General features: G+C 43.4%; 1 protein-coding gene across 2 annotated transcripts; it reads right to left on the reverse strand.

The window, feature by feature from the left end:
* Positions 1-232: 232 nt before the first annotated feature.
* Positions 233-22,010, reverse strand: LOC141009163 (uncharacterized). 2 transcript variants are annotated; one of them, XM_073481617.1, is made up of 22 exons: positions 21,114-22,010; positions 21,013-21,068; positions 20,800-20,850; positions 20,212-20,402; positions 20,029-20,071; positions 19,385-19,510; positions 18,628-18,732; positions 18,318-18,536; positions 17,996-18,142; positions 17,608-17,886; positions 17,094-17,312; positions 16,155-16,301; positions 15,837-16,070; positions 14,805-14,957; positions 14,455-14,718; positions 14,130-14,234; positions 13,906-14,043; positions 12,669-12,776; positions 12,359-12,396; positions 9,634-12,115; positions 8,860-8,968; positions 233-1,040 (listed from the first exon to the last, which is right to left on the reverse strand). In XM_073481617.1, exons 1-22 carry the CDS (start codon positions 21,760-21,762, stop codon positions 436-438), a joined length of 6,468 nt encoding a protein of 2,155 aa, XP_073337718.1. In that variant the 5' UTR covers positions 21,763-22,010; the 3' UTR covers positions 233-435. The 2 variants fall into 2 exon arrangements, with proteins under 2 accessions (XP_073337718.1, XP_073337717.1); XM_073481616.1 differs by having other exon boundaries at positions 21,099-22,010.
* Between the last annotated feature and the right edge of the window lie 114 nt (positions 22,011-22,124).

The following is a 22,124-nucleotide window of genomic DNA, read 5'->3' on the forward strand; positions in this document are numbered from 1 at the left end:
AAAAACTAAACACAAAACAAAATTATAAATGATGAAAATGTTCATTTTTGGCATCAAATCTTTATTGAGATTACATTTACCTGCAGAAGTAACAACGATGTGTTGGAGACATTTTTAATGATTCACACAAACTACAACAGAACGTGTATCTCAACATCTTCACTTAAACATCATAACTGCAGGTTCTGACATGTTCATCAAGAAGAGAATGAAAAGTCTGAGATGCAGCAGGTCGTTCATATTGAATTTTATTGTTTTAAAGACAGAGATATTTTCCACAGCAGCTCCTACACGGTGAGAAGAAACTACAAACACGACTGAAGACGTTATAGAAGAAGTTTTATGAGTAAAGTCTTTGCAGCGCTTTGAATCAATGTAACTGCTCAGCGATGATTAAAATAAAAGACATAAAAACAAAAAAGATTCAAACACTTCTTAGCTTTTCTCTGAGGCCAGCTCCCACTTCTCCAGAAAGTCCTGCAGGTTCAGATTGAAAACATCGATGCCTTTAGGAGACAGATGGACGCCGTCGGCCCGATACAGGCCCGTGTTGGCGCCGCACCTGATGTTGTCGTGGGTCAGCGAGGTGCCGCCCAGGTCCGTAATGATGTTTTGGATCCTGCGATTGACCGTGGTTCGGACCAGATCAACCTCGTGGCTGTCAGCCGAGTGACGCCACGCCCTCCGAGGGAGGATGTTGGACCACACGAGGATGCACTGAGGGAAGATGCTCCTCATGGATGTCAGGTCCTTCTTGACTGAAGCCAGCAGGTCCGTTGGGCTGTCGGTGCTCAGGTCGTTGCCGCCCAAGTGCATAATGAGGACGTCCGGGTTGGGCCAGGTGACCTTCAGCTGGTGGAGCTGGGGGAGGAGCTGGGGCCACGTCATGCCCTGCGTACCCTTCCACCAGATGGTGACCTTGCTGGGGTCCATTCCCAGCTGCATACCTACCTCTGGGGACTTCGCCCGGGACTCGGCCCAATACACCAGTGAATGACCACAAATCCAAACGTTCTTGGGCTCGCTGCTGATCGGCTTGCCTACAAAATTTTAACATACGAATACATTTGTAAGTCACAAAGCTTGAAAAACTCTTTTCCACTTATTGATCCCAAGCTTTCTCTTGTACTGGACCTCTAAAGCTTGGACTGTACAAAAGTCCTCCGGCTGGTTTCACAAAGATCGTTCGCCTGGCCCGTAGACTGGGGCCAGTACTGGTTTTCATCTTATACGTGATCTACACAGTGACACAAAAACTAAAAATAGTCTTACAGCAAGTTCACTGTGGGCGAAATGTCTGAACTCTGACATCCATGAGGTTCGACTTTTTGACTTTGGATCTCTTTGAAACCAGCCGTAGATTTTCACAACCTACAAGCACCAATATTCACCAAAAGTTCTGAGCCCAATATTTACGTATATTTCTGTGCAAACCGGCCATCTCAACGTGTTCGTAGCTTTGTCTTTCATAGCTCTTTCCTCCCGCTTTGCTGACCTATTAACAGTTGTCGTACACCATCTTCTTTCTATCTCTCCTATCAACGATCATGTCAATCATTTAACGGACTGAAGCAATAACTACTGCAGGAGGGAAGTTCACCCAGTTCCAAACTTTAGTTGAACTGTTTCGATTGGAGTGATAACTGAAAAACATACTAATGTAAAACAAAAATGATCAATGAAAGGCATTTGTGATAGCTGCTTAAAAATATTAGTGTTTGATGTGTAATTAAATTACTACATGCTGGTTTTAAAGCAGGCCTGATCAATCAGTACAATTAAGAGATCAAAATGCTCACCTACCTTCACCGTCATGACAACAAATATTGACTTTTTCATTTGAAAACCTTCAGCGTCACTTCAAAATAAAATCTGTGTACTTATATCCTCCCCTAGCTAACTGCTGGCTCTATGTACATAACCCATTTGTTAACCCTGGCTGTGTATAGAAACATTAACATGCAACACAAATACCAAAACAAAAAGCACTAAAAATATTTGAATCCTGATATTTCTTTTCTCTAAAACCTCACTAACATTTTACTTTATCAAGTTACGATACCTTTACTTTATGAAAACTATCATTGATGAATTTCTGAATTATTTCTAAAACTTCTGTTCTACTCTGAAGGTCTGAGGTTCATTCAGGGTCCAGTATTTAATGTAGAGAAAGGAAATGGAATTGAATCTGGAAGTAAGCCATGACAAGAATATCTGCATTATGAATTAAATAAAAGCAGACCAAAACAAGGCTTTGAATGACTGTCGATGCGTATTGATATTGGGTAGCCAGTGTGTTGTTTCCCAAAATTAGTATGCCACATTTAGAAATAACAATGTTAATTAATTGAGTTGGGGAGGCTGGTGGATGGACTGATGGGTGTTTAACAAGGTGATTAAATGGTCCATTGAATCGGTATGATTTAAGATCATTTAAGACATTTAGTATTTTCCATTTCTGTTCCCTGACTCCACACTGGACCTCATCATCTCCACGCTAGTCTAAACCAAACTGATGTGAACTGGAAGTCTGGTTGTCCATCCTGTGATGGTCACAGGTGAACAGAAGTTACCTGAGCAGCACGTTTAAAGGCAAAGATGAGACGCGCTGTATGATCACAGTGGATTTAAATGATGTTCTACTGTCGTTTGGGTGATGGAACTTCAAAAGTTACGTTTTCAAACACCATCTGAGACGTGACGGTCAGCGTTTGTGCTGATCCAAAGACGGAGCAAAAGCAAAAACAAAAATAACCACAAACGTAAGTCTGGATAACAGTTAGCATCTTCGAACTGACTGTACACGTGAAGGCGCACTTAAGTAAAACTCAAGTACTTTGATGATTGATGATGATGATTGTTTGGGTAACATGGCGTACATAGTGAGGAAGTCGCATACTGAGCAGAACATCCTGGTCCAAATGGTTCAGGACAAACACGTGTACCGTTACCTTTTTACTGACTGGCGTCCTCCAAACAATTCTAAAATCTCTTTACGTTAGCTTCCCGAGCTAACATTACTCTGACAGACTAAAGGACTCATAAAAGTCTCATTCACAGGTGTTCAAATTAATAAACTCAATAATACTGATGCGATTTACAGTGGTGTAGTCCTTAGTCTTAAACACAGAAATCTGTTAGCATGTTAGCACATCCGGTTCCCTCGTCTCAAAGTCTGTGAGTTTGTTGAATGTGTTTTCAGGTAAATGTGTGAAATAAGGTGTGTGGTTCCCACAGGCTGAACACATAAAATCCATCATTAAATGTCCACAGTTTAATTATAAAGCTCTTCATGTGTTAAAAACAGTTAGCGGTTGCTAACAAGTGTCTAAATGAGACTACAGAGGCTGTCGGGGACATTAAACGTCCTCACAGCGAACACGGAGACTCATCTGCTCACTAGTCCGTCTTCACAGGCCACTTTAGTTACACACTGTTCTGACTCTGACTTTACAACTCGTACATTGATCAGTTTATAGAAAACCTGGATAGTAATTGTGCAGTAAGACGCTCAGTGGTGGAGACGTTTTAGTCACGTGACCGTGATGTCGTCTGTTTGTAGCCGAGCATTAGCTTTTTACTGCTACACATTTAATTTACGCTTCAAACATCACAGAGTGGAGTTCATCTGTGGAGATTATCTTGATGAACAAAACCTGGAAGGATCAGAAACTTGTGTTTGACACACAGATTATTTTCTGTAATAATCCAAAATCCAATTCAATAATCTCATAGGCTTCTTGTGGAGGGAACCGGGGCGATGCTAACTTCAGTTAGCTACAAAAATACATCATCCCTACACCACTCTTATTTAGAGAGCTAAGCTTTTTAAAAAGTGGGTAAATTTAGCTCATCAAAGCTGCTACCTACTTACTACTAACATACCACTATTTCAAATGGGGTGTCATATTCGTTGATGTCAGGCTGAGAGTTACTTACCGTATTGATGACAGACTACAAGTCGTGTGCTAGAGCTAACTAGGGATGCACAATATACAGATAATCACGCAGAGGGCCAAACATCATCACCGGTATTGAAGATTTTTACCGAGTCACATAAACGATTAACACGTGTTGCACAAGAGTTCAGAGGAGGGAAAAGTCTACGAGTTTTAACGAGCTGTGGAATATTACATCATCCATCTTTGCTCAGTACACCTGAGCCTTTCTTACTTACTGTTTATAAACTACAGGTTAGGAACTGAACTAAAAACTAAAAATATAAACGTGACATTATAGGTGATCTTATTGATATCAGCCAGCAAAAGCAGGTAATCATTGGTTGTTGGCTGAAACGACTGACTCTCTTTCCCAAACGAACGTAGATAGCTTCACAGACTGAAAAGAAAATGCAGTTTATAGCCCAGAATCCAAACTGTTCCAGTTTACAGTTATTAAGTTAACGAGCTCGTGATTATGATGTGATGGCTGAGCAAATGAGAAAGTAAATCAGCTTGGACAAGAATCGATGCAGTATTACTCAAATCATATTCTTAAGAATCATCATGGCATAATAATCATGACATCATATACATGACTCCTACAGTAATAGCTCTCTATGTTAGCTTCTTGAGCTAACACTGGTTTCAGACAGAGGAAAAGCTAGTTCATGGACAGAATACAAAAGGTCCCAATTCAGTTATTACATTTGTGTTTACAAAGTGTTTGGACTAAACTTACCAAAAGTTTGACATATTTCGTTGGACACAGAGATATGTACATCACTCAACACATCATTTATAATGACCAGACATAGAGTTGATAACTTACTGTGTTAATGACCGGCTGCTGACAAGTCACATCTGATACTGTTAAGGCTCATTTATGCTCATCGAGAGACACGTTTTGGATATAGACGCCTTCTGTCCGTTCTCCGTTTATTTTCCTTTGTATTTGAGCATGTTTTCTGAAAGCTTATGGATGCGGACTAAACGGAGCAGTACCACCGGAAATCGTAGGGGGGAGTGTCGCCAATAAAGGGAGTCAACCATAGGACACAATGCAGAGTTTGAACAATGATGGACATCCACAAGTACTGGAAATGCCGTCCGTCGTCACCTCTCATTGTGATTTTAGTGAAGAAAATTCTCCGTCCACATGTTGCGATGTCATAATGCCCTCAAGACCACCGCCGTTTTACAACGCTGTCTCTGCTTTCTCAACAGATACATGATCACAATTTCCTCTCCCACCGCCATGTTTGTTGTTGTCAGAAACCCTCAACTCTTAGCTGCCGTTTACTGGATGTATTGCTCAATATCCGTGTAACAGGAGGCATAAACAAGCCTTTAAAGTTAATGACAGCTGACTGACAACCCCTACGTGATGGTGAAAACTCTCAAAAATGGCTTCCTGGTCTAACATTAGTTACAAAGATTTAAGTACGAGCTACTTCACCAACTATAGCTGGATAAATCTGTCAGATAATGATAGGAAACCTGTCTACAATTCTGAAATGACCTCATTGCTTTGGAAATGTTTCCTGTCATGCCATCCTTACCTCTGTGACTTAGTCATGACCTCGATTATTCACCATTAATCTGATGACTATAACCTGGACTTATGAATAATACTTGATGATAGATTTGGTGACATTCAAAACAGTAAACAACCTGTCCCAGCAGTATAAGCAATGTGGTTAAAACTGTGCATTAGCTGGGTAACAAATCATTTTAACGGTTCAAATACTAACTTCTTTCTCTGTAAATAAATTAGGATGTCTTAGTTTAAGGTAGTCTTCTGGATCTCTTGTTAAAACATCATTCTTCTGGATATATAGTAAACGCAGCTACACTCGAGGCCGTTTAACACAAACAGAAGTGAGCAAACTTGACTTACCCTTTTTCTAGGACCTGGCGTTGGATGTGTAACACATAATTCTGTTTATAACAAAAAATGAAATATCTGGAAAATCTGACTTAAACTTGTAATAAAATCAGCAGGCAAGCTGTTCTAAGCTTCAGTTGTTCCAGAACAAGTAAGGCCTTGATGTGAAAAGTCTCCGTAAAGCCCTGGAAAGGCTTTCATGAACATGGCTTGTGTTTCTGTTTAATAGGTTGTCCAAAGTTTATGAATATGATCTTAATAGACAAAAATTGTAATCTGTATAAAATGCTGTATAAAATGTTCATGAAAGCAAGCTACAGTTCACATGAACTACTGTCTTGACAAAAACCTGTATCCACCCTATATCCTTTATGGCTATTAGTCTTGGAAAGGCCTTTAGATTGACTCCTAACAGTACCTCCTAGATGTTTACATCTAGGCGTTCTTACTAGACTGTGTCCTTGATTATTTGAGCCATGTCTGTAAAAGCCATGTTAGCCTTAAAGGCCTACTATGTCCTGGACCAGATGTTCCTCATGTATTCAGAATCAAGCTGCACTAAAATGATCTGAGAGTCCAAGTATTGTTTTAGTGATTTTCATGTCTTTGTTGTAGCAGACAATGTCAGCTACATAACTAGTTGACTTGAGCCGCTAACCAACCAAAGAAGGAATGAGTAGTACAACCAGAGTACTACATACTTAGTGCTGCCTCTTAGTACTACAAACAGTAGTACAGACTGGGCAGTTAGTGGGGATCATCCATTATCTTTGTCTTCCTCTTGCGGTGTCATTCCTGGACAGCTGAAGTCGAGTTAAAGGTTTATTTAAACATCATCTAGCAGGTTAGGCTGTCAACGAACACCAGATCAAACCAAGCTGATTAACGGTATTTTCTAGCTAGCTGTACTGCGTTTACACTCAGTGGTCACTGTTCAAGTACAACTTCTTAGTGTCAGGTACTGTGCTGAGATGTTTTTAGACAGGACATAATGATTGAGAGCGTCCTTTAGCATCCTTCTCTCCAGTCGTAGTTAAAGTATGTACCGGACCGAAGCTGTAGAGTTGAAGGTGCTTGAATGGCTTCTTCAGTTCTAACGGCAAGCAGAAGTTCTTAGGGGGATACCATGCTGTCCTCTGAATGTGGTGGGAGTTATTTTTTAGTGACAGACAGTCTACAATAGAACCCATGTAGAAAAATTGACTATGAAATCAATGGCCTCTGAATCTAAGGGGACAACCCAAGCCAACTTTAACCATATGACATGCATCAAAAGGAGGACAAGCAGAAGCAGCTTGCATTATCAAGTTCAATCTTTAAAAATGAATTCAGAGATTCATGTATAAGAAAGTGGTTCTGTTACTACACAAAAAAACTACAAAAAAGCCAGAACTGTCTTCAGCTGCTGAACACCGTCCTCTTCCAGGTTCAAGGATTATGGCTCTTACATCTTCTTTAAATTGCTTATGTTTCAAGATTGAATTTGTCTTAAAATTAATCTTTGACACTTTCCATGAAGCAGGACTGAAGGTATTTTGGTTCTTGCATCAATCCAAAAATATTCTGCAGCTACCAATCCTGATGTGGTACCACAGATCCCATTAAAGCACAGGTATGAGACTTATCATTTAGTGAAGAACGATGCCTGTAGAAGTGGGAGGGTGTACCTTTTGAGTGACCACCAAGTGTAACAGTATCTAAGCTGGAAAACTGTATAAACGAGTACCTAAACTTAGCAAAACTAACTCAGTTGTTAAGTATCACTATGAACACATGTCTGGCTAACTACTAAATCTTGGGGGGGTTTTGGTACTGACCAGAATGTATCGATAGCATCAAGTTCTGAAAACTGTCGGCAAAGTTGGCATCAAATGCTTGGTCGATTTAATAGTTGTATTTAATTAAACTTTAATCAAGTATGAATAGAATTTACAGTGTTGAATCAGTACTGAAATTCAGATACTGCATCGACAGTGGTATTCATATGTTTCAAATAATACCTACACTAAATACCTGTCTATCTTAACCTCTCATGATCTCATCTGACTATAAAGTACTCTCTGGACTCAAGTGAGTTAATTTAAATCTAGATACCAATAGAGTCACCATATGAAGAGGAAAAAGATGATACTTCTTGGAGTTGAGACTGAAGTTGGCTTCTTGTCTTGATCGCTGGGATGAACCACTTGGCTCGGCTAACGTATGTGGCAGAAGAGCGACTGACTTTGTAGCACTGCAATGTTTTTACGACGTCTCTGTAGCCTTAAGGACGGGTTTATGGCTCCGTGTCAACATGTAGCGGAAGACCTATCAATGTGCAGAGGCTCCTTTACTGCATCAGACGTTCTGCTGTGCCTGACTGCAACTCCTGAATAACCCAAACACATGTCGGTGCTGTTGGGAGAGCACAAGAGCTGCTAGAAAAACGTAGACTAGCAAAGCCATGTCCAGGAAAAACCTTTGCGCTGTGATCGCCGATCTCTATCACAAAGTGAAAAACGATACACCGTAATAACGCGCAACAAGTCCTTGTAGCATTGTGGTGGAGCCATGACAACTGAGTGAAACCCTATGCTGAACTCTAAATCACTTCCTACCTTGTGAGAATCTATGGTGAGATCGAAAGACCACCTCGACAGAGAAACATAAATCTATCTTAGCACTGGTCTCTACGACAGGGCCCAATAGGGCTAATTAGGCCTTAATAATTATATGTATACTTCAGTGAGATCCAGACAAAACTTAGCGATACTTCCATCATGTTATCTGCTTCACGTTTCCTCCACACTGCATTAAATGTGGCTAATAGTGTATCTCTAAGATTCTAGCCAAAGCCTGTTTTTTTTATCTGCTCAAATTACCTGTGTAGTCAAAGTAATATAGACAGCATGCAGCTGTGAAATGTTAACTTGAAAATGTATTTATGTGTTTAAAGAGCTACCTCACTGAGAACTGATCCTTACTGAATGCTTAACACACAAATCTCTGTAATTAAAATGTTTCTAGTTAATGAATATAATAAAGTTCTGATACCTGGGGCGGGCAGTGCACCACCGTTGTTCTTCTCTACTTTCTTGCGGGCCAGCATCTCCTTGTACTGCTGCTCCCTCTTCTCCAAAATCCTCTGGTTGTACAAATCCAGCTGCAACATGAACACAAACAAGACCTTTTTCTATGCAGCTGTATCATATCGGTGTTCCATCATTTTTAAAGTTTGGACTTTAATAAGTGCACTAGTGTCCGTCCGGATTATCTGGAATTACATGCACGTAAGAAAATTAAATTAATTGCAGATACAAAAAATAAATTGTTATCTCGTAGGAACTGCACATCAGTAGTTTAAAGCTTCAAAACTTTATTCATTATGTTGACATTTGAATTCTAACAACATTTGAATGCTGCGGCCTTTTTATTAATGTCGAAACCCTAAATTAAATTTGAACCCAGTATTTCTGTACAGCTACAGAGCTGCATATAAAGATTAGGCCACACTAATGTTATTAATATTACACTATTTGGGATTTTAGATTCAAGTGGTTATGATGTAGAATTTCTTTTTTTTTTTTATTTGTGTGACCCGAACTTTTCCTTGAACTTCAGAAAAAAATATGACATTCGGTAGAGTCCTCTTAAGAAGAACCCCTTACAATCAAAAACCACACCATTATTATTGGTGCCATGTAGCTGTCTTTAATCTTCCCAAAATGTACCATTACTTTAAATTCTTACTTGAGTACATTTAATATGTACTTGTTTACTTTTTCTTTAATTTGGGTGGTTGTACAGTAGTACCACTGCTGATCATACCTTCTCCTTCTGCTTGTTTTTTATGTCCTCCTCCGTCTCTGCTGAGGTGTGAGGACTGGAGGCTGTTGGAGACTCAGTGGGTAAACTGAACTGGACCGTTTTGACGGGTTTGGCCGGTGGCTGCACAGCCAAAGATTTCACCGTCTCAATGACCTTCAGGCATCTGGCCACTGTTGTAGAGATTGCTGAATGGTCATCGCTTGGAGGACTTGATGTTGCCGGTGTTGATGATGGTGGTGTTACTGAGGCAGTGGTTACAGGCTGCAAATGACTGGAAGAGTTGGGGGCAGGAGCTGCAGGAGGCTGGCCAATAAAAGGAAACACTACATTGCTGGAGGGAGGAGTGAAAGGAGGTTGTCCAGGAGGGCGTCGGGGTGGAGGTCCAGGAGGAGGTCCAGGAGGAGGCCCTGGAGGAGGCTGTCCAGGACGCCGTGGAGGAGGTCCAGGAGGTGGTCCAGGGGGAGGTCCTGCTGTAGGTCCAAATCCTTGAGGATCCTGACAAGCTGCAGGAGGAGCTGGAGTGCCCATGCTGAGGGTTGTGGAGCCCTGGGATGGGGGAATCTGGGTAGTGACTCCAAGGGGCAAGTTGATTTGTAGGGGTGGATGTTGATAGTGAGCAGGCGGAGGTCCAGGAGGAGGTTTCACAGTTAGAGGGGTGGCAGGTGTGCTGCCCATTGTCTTGGTAAGACTCTGCAGCTGTTGTGCCTTCTTTAGTGCCTCCAACTCTTGCTGGTCCAGGAATCCTTCATACTCCGAGACTGCTTTATGTTTGGTGAGTGGCTCCAAACTGGAGGACCTGGCAGGGGAGTGGGAATGGATGTGATCCAATTCCACAGAACCAGTTCTACTCATTTGAAGGTCTTCCCTTGGGGTTGACAAAGTCTCTCTTTCTATGGATGAGGACTTTGATCTATAGATTTTCTCTTGGGCTCGGCTTGCCAGTTTGGACACATCTCCTGTACTCAGCTTCAGGCCAATTGTACGCAGTAGACTCTGGATCTTATCATAGGGTTCCGTTTCGCTCTTTGGTTCCTCGCTTGTTCTCTCTACTGAGGACCGTTTAGGGCTTAGTTGGTTCTTTTCCCTTTCTACTCCTAGACTGCTGCTTGATGGTTCTTGAGCCATTCCCACAATCCGAGAGAAACCCCTGCCATCTTGAAGTGCACGCTCATGAGGCAGAAGGTCATCATGGATGTAAGCCGGTTCCGGATTCTTTTCAGCATCAACCTTTTTATTGAGCATGTCAAGAAAGCGATCGAGGGGTGGTTTCTCTGCAGGAGGGGATTGTCGTGGTGTTTTGTTCTTCAGTCTTGGAGAGGGGCTTCTAGGAGGCGGTTCTGTGGGAGAAGGAGGTCTGAAAGGGGAATGGGAAGATGAAGTGGCCACAGTATGTGTCAAGGGAGGTTGGGTGGAGGCAGCAGGAACATGGCCAGTCTGAGAAGAAGGCGAAGCAGCACGGGGAGACTGGCTCCGTTTGACAGGGTGATACGGATCATCATATGGTCGGTTGGCATATGTTGGGTCATAGTAGCGATCGTCATAGGGTTCATCGTAAACATCATAGCGATCAGTGTAACGCTGGCTGGTTGACGGAGGGCCACCATAGGCAGCTTCACCATACAGACGATTTTCATATGGTCGGTCAGGGTAGGGACGGTCACCATAAGGAGGGCGATCACTATAAGGATGGCTAGTGTATGGATCACCATAGCGGTCAGCGTACCGCCGTTCTTGGTAAGGACTGTATGGCCGGTCATAATAAGGGTCGTCATAGGGTTGGGGAGGACGATGGTACTCAGGTCCCTCCGGTCGCTTCTTTAAGATGGACCGGACTGGTTTGTACTCTGCCAGTGGGACGGCAATCCTGCCATGGTCGTAGTCAATGCAGGTCCTCTGTCCAGGGTCTCTGTCCACCAGTGACTTTTTGTAAGCAATCATCTCGTTCAGCTCCTCCAGCTCCCGCTTCTTCCTTGCCAGCTCATCCTCCATGACTCCGGCACGTCTGGGAGGAGGGCTCAACTCCCTCCTCCTCTTGTGACTTTCTTCGCGCTCTCGGCTGATTTTGCTCCTCTTCTTGCTGTGCCCGTCTTTGCTTCTCTCCCTGCTCCTGCTGCGGCTCCTGCTGGAGCTCTTACTTCGGCTGCGACTCCTGCTCCGACTCTTAGTGCGCCTCCTTGTTGTCTCTCGGCTTCGCCCATACTTGCTGCTTTTACGGTCACGGTCACGGTCACGGTCAATGCTGGTGCTGCATCTCTTTTTGATGAGACGTCCAAACTGGTCTCTGGGCGGACTCCTGCTCCTACTTCTACTTTTACTCCTAGCTTTACTCCTACTTTGACTCCTGCTCCGACTTCTGCTCCTGCTGCGGCCATATCTACGCCGAGTGGAACTGTAATCCTTTCTGCTGATGCTGGTCTTGCTGTCCTGTGTTCTAAGATTTTTCACCACTGCCTTCAGCTTGTCTGCCTCTGGTTTTTCTTTCCTGAAATGTCAGAAGTAAATAAAACACATCACGGACAGGTTTTGCTTATTACATTACTTTTACAAGTGTATTTCTATACATACTGTAAAGATGCCAATGTGAAATACGTAGGTACATATTATTTAATTATATAAGTACATTTTGGAAACTATTAGGCCATCCCCATCTTTAAAATGGCTTCTTTTGCAACACTCGATTGTCTTCCAACTCAACACAAATCAATAAACAAAATGTATAACTCACTCAGTGTCTTCTGAAGCTTTTGTCAGCTTGATGGTCATCTACCAAATGAGAAACACAATGAAGAACTCGTTACAGAAACAAAGTGGTCAATAAATTAAGATAGCAATACTATAAAAGAAACAAACAGCTTTGCAAGACCGTAAAAATCATCTTGTATTATATATTATATCTTAGTACAAATATTTTGCACATACATGGCAACATTTTTGTTCCAGAAAGACTGAAATTGAAATTGATGTACACAAAAAAAGAAGTCTTTATTTCTTCCCACATAGTAAGAGTGTAAATATGAGTGTAAAGTTTTTGTTACCTTTCCTTTGTTAGCCCCCACGCCACCCAATTTCCGAACAGGAAGGAAAACGCTCTCCGTGAAACGTTTTATCCTGATGGCCTGGTTCCCCCCCTCCGCCGTTTCATGCTTGGAGAAAAAAGTGAGTGAAATGTTAAAGATAATAAAACATTACACAAACTGTGACACTTGACTTCTATAATCATTATGTGAGTGTTGAACGTGTAATGTCCAACACCCCATGACGACCTAATCTGACACTTTGGACTGTCACAACAGAGAACTCGGTTGCTGCATTTTAAGAAAAGATTTTTTCTTAACTGAACATCAGTAACAAAGTGAACATCGTTGATGATCTATTTGATGATAGTCGTAAAGAGTTTTATTTATTAATGAGAAAAAAATTCAACCTGACGGCAACATTTTCAGGTCAGAAAGTAAAACACTAGATTTAACCATATTCTTCTGAAAGCTTCAAACTTGTACACATTAAATGTGTTTCCAAGACATTCAGACACAGTTAGAACGTCCTCTTTACCTGACTTTGAAATTAAATTGGTAAATAACGGTGGAATTGATGCAGAACTGTGAATGTTGTGATAAAAAGAGACGAGAACAATGAAATCCTCACATCGGTCATTGATGGTGGTTCTGACTCACCTGCGGCCACGAGCTCTGGGTAGTTTCACAATTGGGAATCTTTAGGCTCCTCACAAAAATTTGATTCGGATTCAAAGTGCGATGATGCATCGGTTATCGATTTAAATGTCTGATCTCATCAGGTCTCTTTTCCTTAACCCAGTGGGTGCCAATCGGACGACTAATGAAAGAATTAATCTAAACTCCTGTCTGTATGAGAATAACAGAATGAGGGGGAACGCAGGGTGCTTGGCTGTGTTGTTATTTACGTCATGTTTCCAGCAGTGAGAGCAGCCTCTCTGCTGCACTGTTAGCTCACTGAGCGGCTGCTGCTCCGCTTTGTTAACGTTGCTCTCTGGTGGATTGTGTAGAATTATTCACGATTATACTTCAGTTCCGCCTTTTTCTTTCTGTAAACATCATGTTGTCATCGTCCACATCTGCATCGCGATACATCTAACAATCAAATGTTTCCCCCACACTTGGTAGATTTAATTATGAATGTCTGAAGGAACCAGCTTCCTGTCCTGAAGTAATCTGACTTTCTAAAGTATTTCTTTGTAATCCTACACCTCCTGTGTATCCTCCTCTGAGGATAAAGCGGCAGAGGAGGACTCACCGGGACGACGCTGAACTCGACCTTCTCGTTCAGCTCCAGTCTTTTCTTCTCTATCACCTCCGACATGTGGAAGTAGAGCTGAGGGTTCTGAGAGCACTTGATGAGCCCTGAGTCATCTGTGAACTCGATCACGATGCCCTGGTTATAAAACATAATAACACATTTAAAACACATCACAGCTCAAACACTGATAACATGAGATGAACGTCTTTTAAAAGTCTTACGTGTCGACGTTGTTCGATGGACTCCTCAAAAGAGTCGGGGAGAATTTCCACGTAGGTCGCTCGCTCTTCTTTGGTCACTCGATGGGTGGCGATGTTGAAACGCACCTTCACAGATTAAACAGCTCAGGATCAGAACTCTAACATCAAGAACTAAAGACATGAGCTGCTGCTTGTTTCAGCACAGTGAGGCTTCTGAACTTCAAATACAGAAATACTCAGCACTGATGCGTGTAAATGAACCTGAAAATATCCCTTTTTAATGACAGCTGATGTGTGGCTGATCAATAATACTGATTACATCCTGTTTACACTGCAGTCGGCTCACCTTGTCACCGTCCAACATGGTGGCGGTGGTCAGCAGGTCATCAGGACCGAAGGGAAGCTGTTTCTGTTTACCATCAACGGTCATCACCAGTCGACCGACATCTGTGTCTGTTTTAACTCCACCTCCAGCTGACTGATTCTTCTTCACCTCCTCCTCCCCCTCCACCTTCTCCTTTTTCACCTTCACCTGCTCCTCTTCTCCTTCAGCTTTTCCTTCCACCTCTTTCTTCTCATCTTCATCCATATTCTCTACTTTAATTTTGACCTGCACAGAAAAAAAAATGTATGGACATGTTATTTTAAATAAAAAATAAAAAAAATGTCCAGAACTTCTGCAGGAATTCTTCTTACCTGTCCAAAGGGAGCTCCTGCTGGTTCCTCCCTCGGCTCCTCCTTGATCTTTATGTTTTTGGAGATGGCTTTGAGGACGGTGCCTTCAAATCGCTCCTTGCTGAGGTCGTCCAGCGTGTCTGGGTCTCTCATTTTAAAGCCGAACGGCGTCCACTGCAGGACGAGAGGAAGACAGCGAGCAGTCACAAACACTTCAGTTTGCTTTAGGATACAAAGAGAAACTCACAGTTTGTTAAAATAAAACTTGGTATTTGTTTTAAAAGTTAATAAAGACAAACGAAACATTCAGGACAGATTTTAAGTAATCTGGTCATTTCTTTAGATAATGTCAACAAGATGTTTAATAAGTTATTTATTAACTGTACAGATCAGCTTCAATAAGAAAGTTTGTTCTTGTTAATATGACGACAAAAACTAAACTCAACCTTAAACTTAACTTTTTAGCTTTACTTGGTTAACTAAACAAAACTAGAACTACTGCCTGGCAGTTATATGCCTCCGCTTTAAAGAAGGTAAAGTTTCGAAGAAGCTACAATATGGTACGAGGTCACTGCAACCTCACAATATGTAAGGCTGCATTGACCTTTGACCTCCAAAATCTAATCAGTTCGTGCTTGAGTCAGATTGAACATTTGTGCAAAGTAAAACTAAAACTTAAACTAAACTAATCTGAACTTTAACTTAACTATAATAAACTAAACTAAGCTTGGCCTGAAGTAAAAACAGTTTTTTTTAAAACAAATAAAACTTAAACTAAAACAAATTCAACCACATCTCAAACTTAAGTAACCTAAACTTAAAAATAAACTAAACCTGAAACTGTAACACTGCTTTATTTTCTCCAAACGTATCTTCTTTGGAACAAGTTGCAGCTTATTCAAACATTTTTCTTGTAGTTAAGAATATTTATCTGCTGTATTACAGATACGTTTTCTTTAGATACAAATTTCTGTAAACATAAACAAAGCTCTAAAAAGAAGAACTTGTTGATGAAACACGAGTTAAATCTCATCTTTATCGTCTGTTTCTCACTTTGCATTTGGCTGCTGCCAGCGCCGCTGCCACCTCCTCCTTCTTCTTCCTCTCCGCCTCTCTCTGTCGCTCCTCCTCCTCCTCCCTCCTACGCTCCTCCTCTAGTTTCCTCTTCTCCTCCTCCTCCCGTTTCCTCCTCTTGTCTTCCTCCTCCCGTCTCTTCTGCTCCTCCAGGATTTTGTCTTCCACCCTCTTTGTCCTCAACAGCCTGATCGCCCTCTTCTTTGATTTCACCTGCAGAAAAAACAAAATGACGGTGTCAGGATGTAAAACTTAAAACCACTTCCTGTCCTATGTTGTCCCACAGGTCACACTCACCATGGCGACAGTAAACTCCGCCTCCTTGTGGATGTCTTTGTTGTCGAACTCGGTGTCGCTGAAGTTTTCACAGATGTCAAAAGGCAGCTCGCCGTGTTCCTCAGAGTTGATGATCCCTTCTTCAGACCCCAGATAGGTGATGATGCCCTGAGAGACAGAACGAGAACAGAACCTCAGACGTTCAGTGATCATCAGAACAGCTCACATCCTGTTGGAACATCAAATGGCTTGTTCGCTGGCCATCACTGGGACAAACAGACTCCATGTTTCTACTCAAAGACAGAAAGAAGTTCATGAAGAACATTTGCTGAATTTACAAGAAGGAACAAATAAGTCAGAATCAGTCAGAGACAGAGTTTCACACAGTTTATAAAGTGTCTCCAACTCAACAACTCACTAAACTGACACATTTGTTAAGGGAGTCTGGGGACAAAGAAGGAGCCTATACTGGTTACTGTTTAGTGTATCTGTAAAATGTGACATGTTTAGCATCAATAAAATGTTTCTTCTTTCATAAATTGAGTGTAAATGGTGAAATCAGTGTAAACAGTGTGTTCAAACAGCTGCTAAATGTTGGCAGGTCAGACTTTAGCACTTTAGACACAGAAGCAGACAGGCTGGTGCAGCCATGCTGCCACAAACTGACACTTTTTACAAGGAAACACACAACTTACTGTTTTCATTTAATGCTGAATTTACAAGAAGGAGACAATGATTCAGAATCTGTTGTAGCTGTTTCACAAAGTTTGTTAATTTTCTCCTCATGAAACAACTCTTAAAATCACTACATTTGTTAATGGAGTCTGGTGCTGTTGTGGTTACTGGTTCAATGGTTGGATCAGTTGAAACAGACAGTGTGTTCACAAACTGCTGATGCTGATATTGGCAGATGTAACAGGTGTGTGTGTGTGTGTGTGTGTGTGTGTGTGTGTGTGTTACCAGCTCTCTCTTCTCTTTGGTGTAGCTGAAGGTAAACGGGATTTTGGCTTTGATGTTGGCTGCTCTCCTCTTCCCAGTCGCCATGTCGTACAGCAGGTTGATCAATACGTGGTCGTTCTTCAGCAGCGTAACGCCGCAGTCCCGGTGGTCGAAGGTCACGTTGGTCTTAACGGGGCCAATGTTGGCGTGGATCTGACCCGGGTAACCCTGCATCAGCGGCTACACAGAGGACAGACGCCATGTTTGACAACAAACCGTTTCTGTACATTTTGAGGTGAGATCAGAGGCAAGAATCAGATTCAACTTAAAAACAGTTCTGAACTGTTGGTGCTCTAAACATGATTAGTAAAGTCAAATGAAACGATAAAGTGTCCAGATCGTTTCATCTTTTATGGCTAGAACTTAAAAATGTGACTCAGTCATTGAGGAAAACAGAATTAATACAGACGTGGACACATCCGAGGACACGTGGTCCAGTTCTTGTAAACTGACCCTCGTGTCAAGTCTCGCTCACCGTCGGCTCGATGATTGGCTGGCTGACGATGCCCTCGTACAGCTCCAGGTCCAGCTTCATGTTGTAGCCAATCTCCGACTTGGCGTTGGCCTTCCCTTTTAGGGCCTGGGAAGAGTCGTTGTCACCATCTGTGGTCGGTGTCGGTGTCTCCTCCTCCTCCTCCTCCTCCTCCTTCTCCTCCTCGACAGCAGCTGCAGCGGCGGCGGTTGCAGAGCAGAAGGTCAGGAGGAGGGGCTCCTTCACCCGCCGGATCCTGATCGCCCTCTTCCCCGCTCTCAGCTGAAAACACACAGACTTACAGTTTATTTGAGAACAAACTTGACTGCTGGAAGTCTTTAAAGCAGCCTGAGAGGGTCAAAATAGTGGCAGCGGTGGATGGAGTCCTGACCGTGATGACGGTGAACTCGACCTCCTCGTTGACGTCCTCGCTGGTAAACTCCACATCACTGAAGTTCTCTTTGATGTCAAAGGGAAGCTCGCCGTGTTCTTCCGACTTGATGACGCCTTCATTGTCTTTGAGGCTGATGATGACGCCCTGCAGGCGAAGAGTTGAAAACACACTCAGAGACACAAAAGACAACTGATTTATGTCTCTGTGTGTGAAATATTATAATTTCTGACCATCAATCAGTCACACTGCAGTAACAGATTTTAACATGTGTTCTGTTCGGTACTGGAGGTTTCTCTGGTTGTGTGTGAGCAGCTCTGACCTCCTCTCTGGACTCTTTGGTGTGGCTGAAGGTTGAAGGGATCTTGGGTTTGATGTTGGTCGCCCTCCTCTTCTCGGAAACGATGTCGGTCAGCAGGTTGATGAGCACCTGGTCGTTCTTCAGCAGTGTCACCGTGCTGTCCTTCCTCTCAAATGTCAGGTTGGTCCTCAGAGGCCCGATGTTCACGTGGACCTGTCCGGGGTACTGACGCCCGCCAAGCTGCAGACAGACAGACAGAACCAACAGGGTCAACGACAGGAAACAGGAAGGAAGAGGATGGGTCACATGACGCGGTAGAGTGCGGACTGACCTGAGGTTCTGTGATGGCCTGACTGACCACGGCCTCGTAGATCTCTGTGTCCACGTTCTCTGTTCCACCTGGAGCCACTTTCACATCCGTCGCTATCAGACTGTTCTGCTCACAAACAATCAGTCAAAAATATTAAAGAGCTGCTCAGTAAAAGTGAGTTTTATCAGTAATATTAAAGTACTGAGACCTGAAGAGAAAACCATGAGATAAAATATAAGATAAACTTTCATTCCTTTAAATAAAATGGACAAAAACTCTCCAGGAAAACAACTTGAGATGAGAAATGACGTTAACAAATTCAGACAAAGATCAATACATGATCTGAAATCCAAATTCAAAATTCAAAGCACCAACAAAATACACACGTGAGAACACTGAATATTTTGACTCAACCAGCAACTTCTGGAGAGAAAATACATTAAGAACTGTCATCAGACGATTCAACAACCTGGATATAACTGATCTGTCTTCAGATTGTTGTCTTATAGAATCTGAAAAGAATCTTACTTACAAATGAAGCCTCTGATTAAATTATTCTTCAAAACCAAAGTAAATTACAGTTACAGAAATTATCTCAATGCATTCATGACAGTAAAGAAACGATCAGGAGAGTTAAAGCTGAGAGAAAATGATATGGAGAGAAGTAATAACATAAATAAAAATGCAGTGTGAGTTTATTTAAACGAGTGTTGAACAGACAGAAACATGTTGCTGCTGTTTGCTGACAGTTAAAGCTGATCTCTGTGCGGCGCCTCACCTTCTCCTTGCAGGCGGTGAAGTGAACTCTAACCCCGGGTTGCATGGCTTTGGGGTTTCCAAAGAAGGCGTCGAAGCTGAAGGTGTACTTCTCCAGATCTTCTCTCTCGATGTAGCCGAAGCTCGGCTGAGGATCAGACACAGAGGAACATCTGATTATTGACTAAATCTGGATGAATCATACAGGAGTTGTGTTCTGGTTCAGGGAGGACATCCGTCGTTTAGATGGAACTTTACCAGCGTTTCGAGAAACAAAACTGGTGACGACATTTACTTCCTGAATCTCAAACAGTCCCTCCTCAGGGTGGAGAACTCAAGAACTATCATGGCTGAATGTTGCCGAGTGGTCAAACACAGACAACCAGAGAGATCGCTCCACGTCTACAGCTACAGTTCATCAGATCAACTGAACAGGTTGATGATGTTAACACTCATTTCTGCTGAAAACATGTCGACAGAAACATCAGTTAACCTCCAGGTGTGAGGTGAGGTCAACTGAAGATATTTCAAAGACTTTCAAGGCCTGATATTTATTTATTTATTTGACTGAAGGCATTTTAAGGCTCTATGGAGGTCAGTTCACAGGACAAAAAGATGAACAAGCTTTTAATAATCAGTCATCAATAATGACATCATCAGTCTTACCCCGATGAATGAGATGATCCCAGTCGACCTGCCTGGAGGAGGCCTGAGGACACAAAGACAACACATTGTACAACACCACAGAAGAAGACAAGCTGACTTAATTCATATTTTAAATATTAACGATCAGTTAAACTACTGAGACGTGAACGGCGTCACTCAGATCAGAAACCTGTAAGGACTTACTTATCAAACGTGCGTTTTCCCAGCAGGCCGAGGGCTTTGGCGGCCTTGACGGGGTCAGCTTTGGGTTTAGCTTTCGGGGCAGGAGGAGGGGGGTCTGGTGCAGATGTTGTCATGACGACGGGCTCCTCTGTGGTTTTTTTAACTTCCCCCGGAGTCGATTCTGTGGCCGGAGCTGAAATCAACGCTTTAATCTGAAACATTACACAAAAAAAAACAAAAAAAAAAACACGAGATTTATACAAATCTACATGTGATCCTGCTGAAGACCTGGACCTCATACTGCTCACGGGTCAACACCACAGTGTAGAAACACTACGTTCAAGATGGACTCAAGTACCAGAAGTGTTCGTTAAGCTGAATAATATATAATTTATTATAGATTAATTTTATTAATGCATTTCTGTTTTGATGACGATCAGCATTTATCAACATTTACTGACATTTTATCACCTAACTGTTTAATCAGATCACTGTGGAAAAAAATCAGAAAATTAATAAGTAATACAAATATATGTTCTGATATGAAGTGTGTGACGGTTTATCTCCGTTTCTGTTCACTGGTCACAGTGTCGGCTGGTCTGGACTCACCCACTCAGGCTGCTCTGGAGGCGGGTTGGGCATCGGTTCCTCTACAACAGGCTGAACACAGACAGAGAAGGTTCAGGTGTGACAGGTAAAATATACTGAACAGCTGAGCTCCAGAAACACCTGCCTAATCTAACCCAACAATCACAGGACAGTGATATCATATGATCAATAACAGTGGAGCTAAATAACACAGAGCACAGGTGAGCAGCTCACCTCTCCCGTCCAGCCCGGAGGGAAGCCCGGCGGGAAGCCTATGGGAGGGGGACAGCCTGGAGGGGGACAGCCTGGAGGGGGACAGCCTGGAGGGGGACAGCCTGGAGGGGGGACAGGGGGTGGTCCATAGGCGGCGGGATCTGGAGGAGGAATCCCCACAGGAGGAGGCGGTAGAGGCCCGGGGGGAGGCTCCGGTCCCCATGGCTCAGGGGGACCTCCCGGAGGCCAACCAGGAGGAGGTCTCCAGTCGTCAGGATGAGGTGGTCTCCAGTCGTCGGGGTGAGGAGGTCTCCAGTCGTCGGGGTGAGGTGGTCTCCAGTCGTCGGGGTGAGGAGGTCTCCAGTCGTCAGGATGAGGAGGTCTCCAGTCGTCGGGGTGAGGAGGTCTCCAGTCGTCGGGGTGGGGTGGCAGCCAGTCGCTGGGATGAGCCCCCCAGCCCGGCGGTGGTGGTCCTCTTGGATCCCAGTCGGGTGGCGGAGGCCCTCTTGGGCCCCATCCTTCAGGTGGTGGAGGCCCCCAACCTCCGGGCGGCGGAGGACCTCTGGATCCCCATCCTTCAGGTGGTAGTGGCCCCCATCCACCAGGCGGCGGTGGCCCCCATTCTTCGGGCGGCAGAGGGCCCCAGCCACCTGGCGGGGGAGGACCCCAGCCTCCCGGGGGCGGAGGACCCCATCCCGGTGGCCCCATGTCAAAAGGAGGTCCGTCATCAAACGGCGGTCCCATGGGGGGTCGGTTCCGCGTCGGTCCCATGTCCACACCGACACAAAGCTGCTGCAGCTGCGTGCAGGGAGCTAGCTGGCTAAGCTAGCTGTCAACTTACAGGCTAATCAACTCACAGCCAGAGTTTAGGAGGGAAACTCACCGGTTGACTCGACTTTTACTTTTCTTTAATATCATATCTCACAAGCAGTCGGTGAACGAATATGAATTTAAATATTTTCAGTGAAAAGTCAACAGTTGAACGCTGAAGTCGCCCAAACACCAGCGACGTGTTTTCTCCTCCGCCTCCTTTTTCTTCTTCGAAATTATGAGCGGCGGCAACCAGTTGGCTGATTACCGCCACCTGCCGGCGAGAAGCTGTTATTGACCTGCAGGAGCTCCGTGCGTCCACA

This window comes from Pagrus major, chromosome 15 (assembly GCF_040436345.1).
Source record: "Pagrus major chromosome 15, Pma_NU_1.0".
NCBI classification, from domain to species: domain Eukaryota; kingdom Metazoa; phylum Chordata; class Actinopteri; order Spariformes; family Sparidae; genus Pagrus; species Pagrus major.

Coding starts and splice junctions, on each gene's coding strand:
- LOC141009163 (XM_073481616.1), bottom strand. CDS start 21,762: ATGGGACCGACGCGGAACCGACCCCCCATGGGACCGCCGTTTGATGAC. Junction 20,403..20,799: donor CTCCAGAGCAGCCTGAGTGG/GTGAGTCCAGAC, acceptor GTAATGTTTCAG/ATTAAAGCGTTGATTTCAGC. Junction 16,302..17,093: donor CCAAAGAGAAGAGAGAGCTG/GTAACACACACA, acceptor TCTGTCTCTCAG/GGCATCATCACCTATCTGGG.